General features: G+C 45.6%; 2 protein-coding genes across 6 annotated transcripts in view; both read left to right on the top strand.

Moving 5' to 3' along the window:
• lrch2 (leucine-rich repeats and calponin homology (CH) domain containing 2) overlaps positions 1-1,624 on the top strand; it is a 36,339-nt gene extending 34,715 nt beyond the window's left edge. Inside the window, exon 22 of the mRNA XM_027273740.1 lies at positions 258-1,624. Within this exon, the coding sequence (XP_027129541.1) occupies positions 258-377 (120 nt within the window). The 3' untranslated portion in view covers positions 378-1,624. The remainder of the gene's footprint in view (positions 1-257) is intronic.
• Positions 1,625-5,263: 3,639 nt separating this feature from the next.
• Positions 5,264-11,129, top strand: il13ra2 (interleukin 13 receptor, alpha 2). Of its 5 annotated transcripts, none has more exons than XM_019278035.2 (9): positions 5,266-5,930; positions 6,041-6,210; positions 6,516-6,672; positions 6,751-6,871; positions 6,966-7,150; positions 7,235-7,383; positions 7,906-8,053; positions 8,248-8,321; positions 8,548-9,001. In XM_019278035.2, exons 1-8 carry the CDS (start codon positions 5,792-5,794, stop codon positions 8,280-8,282), a joined length of 1,104 nt encoding a protein of 367 aa, XP_019133580.1. In that variant the 5' UTR covers positions 5,266-5,791; the 3' UTR covers positions 8,283-8,321; positions 8,548-9,001. The 5 variants fall into 5 exon arrangements, with proteins under 5 accessions (XP_019133581.1, XP_019133580.1, XP_019133578.1 ...); XM_019278033.2 differs by lacking the exons at positions 8,248-8,321; positions 8,548-9,001 and adding exons at positions 9,996-10,110; positions 10,190-11,129 and having other exon boundaries at positions 5,269-5,930; XM_019278034.2 differs by lacking the exons at positions 8,248-8,321; positions 8,548-9,001 and adding exons at positions 9,996-10,110; positions 10,190-11,129 and having other exon boundaries at positions 5,280-5,876.
• Positions 11,130-11,527: the final 398 nt, after the last annotated feature.

Below are 11,527 nucleotides of genomic sequence, written 5' to 3'. Positions count from 1 at the left end.
TATATATTTATGTTTTTATATCTTCTAAGAGTAGTAACAGTATCATTCATGGCTCCAGAGCAGAAGCGTCTTTGTTGACTCAATTCACCTGTTTTTCTTGTGTGTTGACTGACGATATATATCAAGACGATTTTATCATTATATCATATCATCATTATATCACGAGCACTTGTTAAAATAAACTAACTTTGAATTAAACGTGATGCTCATCAAAGCACATCAATCTTTTGTAACTAACGCCGTGTCTCTGCCGACAGGACAAGCTGTGTCTGCCGCATCACATCCTGGAGGAGCGTGGCCTGGTGAAGGTCGGTGTGACGGTCCAGGCTCTGCTGGATCTGCCTCCATCCAAGCCCACGCAGCTCTCCGCCGTTTGACGTGTGTCCTAAACGTCACGTGTCCTGAACGTCACGTCCAAACCTGCCGTCATCCAGTCGTCTCCTTCTCACCGGACCGAACCCACGTCCCCATCGGCAGAGACCAGAGAGCCCAACATGGGCTAGGACCCAGCAGGAACTTCTTACTTCTGTCTGACTGAACCAGGAGACAGGAAGGAGAAACACCTCTGTCTCTTTATATGATGTCAGCCACCACCCACTTCCTGTCCATCATTCACCTGTATCCTGTCCCTCCCATCACTTTGGACTCGCCAAGAAGAGACAGATAAGACATCGTGTCTGCAGGAAGACCTCCACCCTCTTTGAGGAGACGCAGATATGTGACGCCGACCGACCAACTGAGCGACCTCGAGGAGTTTCATCATCACTCTTTGAGATTCTCTGCTTTTTATTTCTCACATGAAAATTCATTTTTGAATTTGTTCTGGTTTGTACGTGTTTACATCGGCTCACGCTGCAGTCGGATTTCCTCACATTTGAATTATTGTATAAATCACGCACAGTTCCTTTTCTCTGCTCGCAGCAGATCGGACGTGACGTTTGACCACTGTGAGAAGAAATGTGCTCGTCTGCGGCTCGAAGCGCCACAGTCCTGTTTTCTAGATTTTCATTGCACATGCACGGTTTCTGTATTTTCTAAAGCTTTTCTACTTCCTTCCTGCTCACGGCTGAAGATCACGGGTGTGCCACGATGGACGCACAGCAGTCTGAACTTTATTGTTTTGCAGGTCCTGAAGGGTCCGGTGCTGCTTCCACACATGGCCCGTTCTTATCGTTTTGCCAGGACACTGCTGGATGTGCTTTCTGATGTGATTCATTATTTCAGGGAAATGAACTTATTTATGTATTTATTTGTGTGTTTTCTATTTATATGTTGTCTTAACCCTGAAACCTGTTCAGGTGCAGTGCAGCTCAACATCCTGACACAAAGTTTGAAAGATTTGGCATTGGAGGTGTTGACAGCATAAAAGATGTTGAAGGCTTCTGTGGTGACACATTTATCACACCCTGTTGTTTTATGGATCACGTCAGAATTATAAATTCATATTTATCTCCCTGTCAGGCAGCTGTCATGTTCAGTCTCATCTATAAAACTCTCACTGTGGTGAGTCTAACAGCAGAACCAGAACCTGCAGCAGCTAATATCACTGACTACTCCAGCAGCAGTCAGCCCAGAACCAGAACCAGAACCAGACCCAGCAGCAGCTGATCTCACTGCCTAGTCCAGCAGCAGTCAGCCCAGCTCGGCGTCTGTCTTTCAGCCTTTTATTTCACCAAGCTCTCACCAACCACTAAAAGTCAGTCCCACATTTACTCTTGTCCGGCGGCTTCTTGCTCGCTCACTCTCTCCTTTTCTCTTCTTAGCTTCCTCCGTCAGCGTCCTCTTCACTCTCTTCTCCTCTGCCATCATGTCCATAGAAGCTGCTGAGCCTGGTTACATTGCTGCTCGCCCAGCTCCTGTTCTGGCACGACACCAGCTCTGGCTACCCACAGTCAGCATTCCCCCTCATTTATTGTTGGTGTAAAATCTGTAGCACACAGCACTAAGTTAGCATCACATAAGCTGAGCAACAGAATGAGATGTGTTGTAGTTCAGTCTGCATGTGAGCGCTGAGCTGAGTGTTTATGATCATCACACACCCTGAGCTCTAATTTTGTTTTATCAGTGACTCACTGTGTCTGGAAGTTTTTCTTCTGTCCATATTAACCCGCTGCCTGTCTGGACATGTAACATCTGGGCCGCTTTGTTTCCTTTATGAAGCCGTCTTGGTTTATTACTCCACAGTCGTGTTGGTACGTGCACATAGATCTTTGTTTTGTTGCAGAGAAACCTGTCTCTCTCTGTCTGAACCGAACAAAGTCTTTTCGGTGCCTGAATGTAACCAAGACGTTCTGGAACTCGCTGGAAATCAAGTGCTCAAATTCATATTCATCTGTAACAAACACGTAACCAATGCAATGCAATACTTCCTGTGTGAGCCAGCTCCCCATCAGTGTGTGGTTTCCCGCAGGTCTGTGTCACTTTACACCCTCAAAGGTGACGAGAAACATCTTTGTTTTCTCTTCTCACGTCATCAGTCATGTTGCCTTTTTTATTGTCGCCTTCAGGGTTTGAGCAAAACCAATATGTCAGCTGTCAACACAGGAGACAGATGGATCAATCTCAAGTGAAGAATCAGCATCGTTTTATTGTGAAATCACTCATTGTGTTTCAACTTCCTTGTTAATGAAGAAAAGTCCCACTGATTTATCGTCTTACTGCTGAAGCCTCGTCTTAGTTTACTGTCTAACACTGGCATCCTTACAGAGAAAACACATTTCATATGTGCAGAGTCACGTGAAACGTGCTGGTTTGCACGTTAAACACACTTTGCACATAGGAACTGTGGTTTTGGAACATTTCTGTGGTATAATGTGTAAAGCCCCTAATGTGTCAATTCCCTTGTGAAAACTATGGGATTAAACCCATGGAATTACATTCAGGGTCAGGTTAATGTCGGGATGGTGTTTGCGTGACACTGTGTGATTATTGTTGCACTAATTACACCTTCAGCTGTAATTAGCCTTGAATTGATTTACCTGCACAGGTTGTGTCATCCAAAGAACAACGTGAGACAGTGAGTCATGTCTGAAAACGACACTGCCAAGAAAATTTAAACATGTACATAAAGTTTTTGTAATTGAAACGAGTCGCATGCATGCAAGGACCCGCCTGAAGCCGACGCTGTGTACATTTCATCTGTATAAACGGATTTCTTAAAGACGAACAGACAAACGTGCTTCGTATGAAATAAAGTGAAATTCTTTGCAGCTCTGTCTCGTCTTGTCATGTGATGTCTGAGCTCGTGCAGAGCTCAGCTGTAATTTATGCTCCTCAAACATGAATTTAGGTCAGCACGGAAAATCTAATGAGCTGTGGGAACGTGCTAATTATAGTATGTCAGAGCAGTACGCAGGAATCGACCTTCAGCTCGGTCCTCTTCAGGCTCAGCTCGTATGATCTTCTCACCACATCCTGCCTCTTCCATAACGTTGACCTTTTATTGGGTCGATGTTTTATTGCTTCGCAGGAATTGTTGGCACAGATTCCTGCGAAGCAATAAAACATTGAAGTATAGAGGCTATTAAGATATTAAGTCTATTTTGGTCTTTTGCCCCTTTCCTTGTCTAATCCTTAGTCCTTCACCTCGCCGTGTTGTACTTCCTCCTTTGTGCCCATCTGAGTCACTTCATCCAGGTTTTGGACCGGTTTGATGGAGGCTTCGGGTTCAAGCTTCCGGGTCAGCCCTCCTTGTCCAATCCCTCTCAGACTGTTCTGGTCCCGAGCAGTGCCACCTGCTCCGGCTGTTTCTCCAAGTGGATCCACCGGTCTCTCCAACCTCATGGCTGCCTTCCTGAAAAGGTTGATGGTTCTGACTGATCGAGTTTCTTGGATTAGCCGCCTTGAACGTCCTGAACCTTTGGCGCCTCTGGGTCTCTGTTTCAAAGTCACGTCACATTCAGCTGGGAAAACATTATTACAGAAACATTGCTTAATCGTCTTCCTGGTGGTCCAAATCATTGTTGCAGATGAATTGAAAGCTGACATGTTCTGATCCGACACGATTCCACATGAACTTCTTGTGGGAACGCCTTCTTCTTCTTCTTTGGTTTCTTGGCATGGTGCCACCTATTGAACCACAGTGTGACATGATGACTTCATGAAGAGCTGGACCTGTCTGCAGTCACTCGTAGGTTCGAGTCTCTTTTATCTTTTTCATGCTGACTGAAATGAATGTACGGGAGCCAGGAAGGACAATTTAGTGAGATTCAGTTCGTCTCAGGTTTCAGTTTATTTGGAGCAAACTGAAATTAAACTTCAGACTTTTCAAAGTGTTGGCATCGTGAAGCAGCGATAAGGACTTCAGTCTTCTCCGCCTTGTTAACCACAGTCAGACTCTTTGGGTTTCCACCCATCCACAGTCCGATGAGTCAGAGTCCACAGTCACAGGAAGCACGCCTCCAAAAAAAACACCGCTGGGAGTCCACGGTCTGTGGACGACGTGAGAAAGTCCAGTTGGAAAGAAAACAGAAGTGGTGAAAGAAAGGCGTCCTGAAAACAGCTGGTCACCAGAAATCCAGAGCTCGATCCAGCCAGGAACCAGAACCAGACCCAGCAGCAGCTGATATCACTGACTAGTCCAGCAGCAGTCAGCCCAGAACCAGAACCAGAACCAGACCCTGCAGCAGCTGATCTCACTGCCTAGTCCAGCAGCAGTCAGCCCAGCTCGGCGTCTGTCTTTCAGCCTTTTATTTCACCAAGCTCTCACCAACCACTAAAAGTCAGTCCCACATTTACTCTTGTCCGGCGGCTTCTTGCTCGCTCACTCTCTCCTTTTCTCTTCTTAGCTTCCTCCGTCAGCGTCCTCTTCACTCTCTGCTCCTCTGCCATCATGTCCATAGAAGCTGCTGAGCCTGGTTACCTCCTCTTCTTCTTCCTGGTCGTCCATAACGCCTGTTGGTACAAACACTCAGTTCGTCAGCTTGGCGGTGAGCTCAGAGCGACGGGTACCCGTCGCTCTGAGCTCACCGCCAAGCTGACGGACTGAGCTAACAGCAGCTACAGCTGTCAGCAGTTTACTTCACTGTCCATCATAAACTCTGTAAATCACAGAGAGTTGAGGCGGAGCAGCCGGAGGACATCAGAGGGAAAACCAGAAAACATTTCCTCCATAAAATATTTTCATCAGCGTCCTCTTCACTCTCTGCTCCTCTGCCATCGTGTCCGTAGAAGCTGCTGAGCCTGGTTACATTGCTGCCCGCACAGCTCCGGTTCTGGCACGACACCGGCTCCGGCCCCCATCAGCAAACAGTGACTCAGATAGACTCATAGTTGGTGCAGTGTGACAGAGACACCTTCACCTGGTCGCAGGTCAGTCAGGTGTTCTGAGGTCAGCATGAGTCATTCCAGCAGCACAAGCTGCTCATTGTCCTGCACAGGTGACTGTGGTGTCAGGTAACATGTTTCCATGGTAACAGTAGTCAGCTGTTTTCTTCTTCACTGATTCATTGAAGACAAACGTGATCCTGAAATGGCGCCAAACGCTTTCCGTGGAATCGTGAGTGTGGAGCCGAACATGAAGCGACACGCGGGAACGCAGAGGTGAAGCCCACCGGAAGCAGCGTGACCGCAGCATAAGAGCGCGAGTCCACCCACGCGCGCCGTCAGTCTTTAAACTGTGCCTGAACCTGCGGAGGGAAACAGCTGCAGCAGCGCGCGCAGCCTCACAGCTCTCTGGGAGTTCTGGTTCTGGTCCTGGTTCTGGTTCCGTCTGATGTGGATCTCTCTCGCTCTCTTCCTGCAGCTCGTTCGTCGTCTTTTATTTTGACTTTTTCCACTTTTGGATCATCTGATGGCGCGAAAGCTCAGCCTCACTCACCTGATGCTGCTGGCGCTCACCTGGAGGGGGACGGTGGTTCAGTGCCTCGCGCTGACAGGTCGGTTGTCGTTCGTCTTCACCTGTGGACTGCGCGCGGTGTGCGCGCGCGGCTGTGCGTAAACGTCTCCAAAGTGCCGCGCGCGCAGATGTTTTTTGTTCATCGTGTGATTTCTGATGTCTCAGTCCGTGTCACACTAACACACACCTGTGTGTGAACAGCAGGGTCACCTGCAGTGGATCCTCCTGAGGACCTGCTCATCTCAGACCCGGGACACCTCGGACACCTGGACATCTCGTGGAGCGTCCCAGCCGCTGTGAGGAACCTCACGCCGGAGTGCGCGAGGTGTGTGTATCAGCTGGAATACTTCAACACGAACACAGGCAGCTGGAGTGTAAGTGCACGAGCACACACACACACACACACACACACACACACACACACACACACACACACACACACACACACACACACACACACACACACACACACACACACACACGCACATACACATGCATACACACACACACATACACACACACACACACACGCACATACACATGCATACACACACACACATACACACACACACACACACATGCACACGAGATCATCAGATGTGTGCATGTGTGTGTGTGTGTGTGTATGTATGTGTGTCTGTGTGTGTGTGTGTGTGTGTGTGTGTGTGTGGCTCTGCAGGCCGTCAGGACGGCGAGGAGGTCGTACCGAGCTCAGTTTGACCTGATGAAGGACGTCAGAGTCCGAGTCTACACCTTACTGGACGGGCCGTGCACCAACAGCACCGTCATCAAGAGCCAGAACTACACTGAAGTGGTCCGGAGGCCTGCTGGCACGGGTCGGTCCAGAACCTTTCACTGAGTGAAAACATCAGAATGAGAAATGTTTGAAGTGACGCTGACCTTTCTACCGCTAGGTGTTGTGGGTACTGAAGTCCAGGACTTCCTCTGCGTGTACCAGAACATGAAGCACCTGGAGTGCAGGTGGAGAAGAAGTCCGAAGACGCCGGCCGACTCGCTGCAGAGTTTCTATTTCTGGTAAGTCGTGAGCCCGTTTGGTCTTCAGTCTGCAGGATGTCGGACCTTCTGGTGAGGCTCAGTAACTTTGTTGGTGTCTCCGTGTCCTCTGCAGGCACCGTGAACTGGACCATGCCGAGGAATGTCCCAAGTACATCATGTTGGGCGGCGTGAGGAGCGGCTGTGACTTCACGGACAAACCTCTCCCTGATTTCACTGATATCAACTTCTGTGTGAACGGATCGTCTCCTGACGGGCTGCTCAGACCCAGCTTCTTCTCCCTGCAGATCCAGAACCACGGTACGTGCATGTTCATCTTCAGCCCGTGTTTGGTTTCTTTCCGGCCTCCCGTCACACCTGTGATCCGTCTTTGTGTTTCTGCAGTGAAGCCGGAACCAGCACAGCTGCATCTGCACGTGGAAGCAGATCAGCTGCAGCTGCGGTGGGAACGTCCTGCCGGCAGAGTTCCTGGACACTGTCTGGACTGGGAGGTAGAACAGAACCAAGAGGGCCCCGATGGAAAGATGAAGTCGGTAGGGATGACCCGACACGTCCATCTGGTTCTGCCAACTTAACCCTTTTCCCAGAAATCCAATAAAGCAGCTTTTGTGTTCAGACGGCTTAAATGGAGAAAAGTGACAAAACCCACCCACAGAAAAAACTTTAACAGTTAAACATGCTCAGTCTGTGCTGTGGAAGCCGAGGGTTCGAATCCGACCTGTGGCTCTTTCCTGCATGTCGTTCCCATCTCTCTCTCTCTCTGTCTCTGTCTCTCTCTCTCTCTGTCTCTCTCTGTCTCTCTCTCTCTCTCTCTCTCTCTCTCTCTGTCTCTCTCTGTCTCTCTCTGTCTCTCTCGCTTGAAAAGGCCAAAAATCTTTTTTTTTAAGTTAAACCTGCAACAGAATCTGCAGCACCTGAAAGTCCTTTATCACCGAGAGCATTCACAGATTTCAACAGTTTAAAACAAGCTGCAGTTCCTCTAACGTCCACTCGGGGCTGGCTGCAGGTTGTGCTGTCCTCACAAACTGATCTGAGTGAAACTTTGTAACTTTCAGGAAAAGGTGAACGTCCAACAGACGAGCTTCGCTCTGACGTCTGTCCACGACAAAGACAGAAGCTGCTTCAGGGTTCGGTCCAAACTGTCCAGGTACTGTGCCGACAGAAGCTTCTGGAGCGAGTGGAGCCAGCCAGCGTGTTACCCAGGTAACGGACCGTCCAAACATGTTAATGAATGAAGTTCATTTCATCATTTCATCAGCAAACAAACTTGAGTCATCAGCACCGTCCCAATAACGAGCGTTCATAAAGTTCTTTTTATTTATTTCTAATTATTTCAGCTCACCGTCTTTTTAAATGTTTCACACACTGAGCTGTAAAGAAACTGTTTTTGTTTGAAGCAACAAAACTTCGTCGTCACGTCAAGTCTCATTAACTTTGTGGATTGTCAGCTGGAAGACAACGATGTCAGAGAGTAAGTTTAATATTTCTAATTCTGATTTTATGATACTGAGAAACATGAGAGTTTATTATTTCAATCATTTTCAGAGCTGAAGATTTCATTTGAATGAAATATAAATATTATATATAAATATTAAATGTTTGTTATATTTTTATCTTTACTGTTAGATGTTGTGTTTTATTTCAACATTAGGAAAAAATAACTTCTGTTAATGTTCTAATTTGTTCCATGTTCACAGATGTTTCCAGCTGTTCAGGTCCTCTGGAGGACAGATAAGGAATCTGGATCTGGATGAAGGATCTGGATGAAGGATCTGGATGAAGGATTATCTTAAAGTTCCGACTGTGAAAATCTAGTTTTTAAATCTTTAGTGTGTGATCAGCTAACGAAGGAAATCTGAACTAAAGCTAAAGTCACTAAAGCTTCCATCTGTCCATCTGTCTGTCCATCTGTCCATCTGTCTGTCCATCTGTCCATCTGTCCATCTGTCTGTCTGTCTGTCCGTCTGTCTGTCTGTCTGTCCGTCTGTCTGTCTGAAACTCAGTCTGGGATTCTGTCTCCACTCTGAAATGTCGAGGACGACGTCGATGTTCATTTTGTCGATATTCATGAAATGTAACGAATGTTTGCTGCAGCTTCAGGATAAAAATTGAAACTCTGTTTTTCTAATTTGAAGTTTTTCAGAATAAAGTTTGTGAGTCTCTTTTTTGGATCTCACATGGTGTCCAACAGGTGTCAACATCAGGCCTCTTGCTGTTTCCTCTGAGCATGATGAACATTTTAAATGATGAGAGTCACAACTGACCTCCAGACATCTTATAGATTTCAAACTTCTTCTAAACCATAAAAAAATTAAAATGTGTGCATTTCTCTCACAGCTTCGATATTCTGTCAAACTTATTTCTCCTTTCAAAACAGTCGATTCTGGAGATCTATCCTGTACCGTGCCCCACACTGACTGACAAACTTTTGCCTGAGGTTAAGATAAGAAAACTTTAAAGTATGTGTGTGAAACACTGTGATGTTTGAGTACACATGGAGCTTAATGCGAGGCTGGAAACAGTTTGAGGTCATTTTTTAATCCTGTACTTCAGTCTGTTAATGTTGCGTGACATATTTTCTATTGTTCAGTTTTCCAGCACACGTCAAGACTTCAGATGAAAACACATTTATTTAACAGTTAGCTCAGACCGAGTGATCTGATTGGCCAAGAGGCGTTGATGAGTGCTGATATAGAGAATAACAGCACTGAGACTTTAAACTACAGCTATTCTAATATTAATGTTACGTTAACGTTACATTGATGTTGTTCGTCATCTGAGATTGTAACAAACGTTTCCTGCTGTAAAAAACTAAACACGATCAGCTGATAATAAACCTGATCAGCCACCGTCAGTAATCAATACACAACCAATCAACCAATAACTAACATTCAGACAACCTTATCATACTTAACAGTTGCCTAGTGTTGCTGTAGTGTTGACAGAACGTTCCAAAATAAACATATTGTCAGTTTAAAGTGAACTAAAGCTCCCTGTGCTGTTATACTGAATATCAGCACACTGTGATTATCGAGGAGTCACTGCGTGCTGATATTCAGTGTAACAGCACGGCCTCGATTGTTGTGTCTTTGTAAGGCTCATTGATACACAGCCTGTAAATAAATCTTGTGTTTGTTTGTTTTAGAAGAAGAAGCTGTCCCTGAACCAGAACCGGACCTGGTACTGGTCTACGTATATGTCGCCATTGCCATCATTGCCATGCTGGTTGTGCTGCTGTGCGTCGGCCTGGTGCTTAAAGTGTGAGTGAATGAACGCAGAGCGACATGTTGGATGAAATCAGATGGTGGACTCACTGTTAACTTCTTTTGCCCGTTGTAGGAGGAGATCAAGAAAAACGAAGAAGCCGGACTCTCTGCTCACCACGCTGTTTGCCAGAAATTCAGCTGTCGTGGCAACAGAGGCGTGAACGGACGAGCCGACACGTTTAAAGGTGTTTTATTGATGCACTTCACCTCTCTGACTCAATGAAGCTCTGAAAGATGCCACACTATCCTCACCTGAGACTGGACCCACTGTTACCTGAAGATATGACACGTTCAGCTGCAGGGTACAGCAGGTTACTTACAAAAAGAAAGTATTAATCCAACATACTGCACGACACTTGCCTTTTTAAGATGTTACCTGAAACACTTTCACTCTTTATGATTCTTGTGGTTGTCGTTGACTTTTGAACTTTGCAGAATAACTTGTGTTTGAATGTTTTTCTGTCACACATCTTGCCAGTTTTAATTGTTTACTTTTTGCCTCAACTCTTGCCAGTTAGCTCACACAGCAAACCTTTTATTGTCATTATTATAATTATTATTGTAACAGCGATGATAGATATGAAATGGATTTTATTGCACACTTCAAACCAGTGAAGTCTTTCATCGCCTGCAGGATTTATATTGCCGCTTAGCGGGACTGTTAAACGGGTTCATGTGTTCAGGACAGGTTTTTGATGCCACAAAGTGTTTAAATGATAATTCACCATGACTTTTAACTTTTGTTCACGATGTGTCTACTGTTTTACGAGCTTTACACATGATTAAAAACGTCTTTTTGTAATTAAATCTGATCTAGGTACTTGACAGTCTGTTCTTAATAACTACAGATGTTATAAGCAACACAAACAGGAACTGAAATGCAGAAAATTAAAGTATCGCATGCAGCTTTCATGTTTCCTCCATGTCTGCGTTTTCATTTCAATACATTTAATGTTTTGTAAAAATCGTCTTCATTAAAGTAATTTCATCTCCTGGTTCAAATTCTGTTCAAGTTGTTGCTCAGTCTCATTGGTGTTTGATGGGACGCTGGTGGATTCACCTTAATCTGTAACAGCTGAGAGCTGACACATTTTCATCAGCTGTTCACGATAAAAACTTTATTGAATTGTTTCCAAACTCTTGAATCATTTCATGTCATTACAAACCACCCAATAAGTCCAATAAAGAACCTTTAGTCCTTCTCAGAACATTTGAAGGACCGTCCCTTAATAAAGACGTTCTCCAGCTGATCATGGCTCCTTTAGAAGAACCTTGTGGTTCTTAAAATTCATTTTATTGTCTATTAAAGTAAAAATAAAGAATATTTTGTGAGTGCTGCAGCTGAAACTGGTCCAGACTCCAGACGCTAAAAACAATTATGATTATGGATAAATGTTGAAACGGTGCATTT

The sequence above is a fragment of the Larimichthys crocea genome, chromosome XXII (genome assembly GCF_000972845.2).
Source record: "Larimichthys crocea isolate SSNF chromosome XXII, L_crocea_2.0, whole genome shotgun sequence".
Classification (NCBI taxonomy): domain Eukaryota; kingdom Metazoa; phylum Chordata; class Actinopteri; family Sciaenidae; genus Larimichthys; species Larimichthys crocea.
The sequence above is the reverse complement of the archived record's forward strand: the minus strand, read 5'-3'. Positions and strand labels throughout refer to the sequence as shown.

Coding starts and splice junctions, on each gene's coding strand:
- il13ra2 (XM_019278033.2), top strand. CDS start 5,792: ATGGCGCGAAAGCTCAGCCTCACTCACCTGATGCTGCTGGCGCTCACC. Junction 6,673..6,750: donor CCGGAGGCCTGCTGGCACGG/GTCGGTCCAGAA, acceptor TTCTACCGCTAG/GTGTTGTGGGTACTGAAGTC. Junction 7,151..7,234: donor CCTGCAGATCCAGAACCACG/GTACGTGCATGT, acceptor GTGTTTCTGCAG/TGAAGCCGGAACCAGCACAG.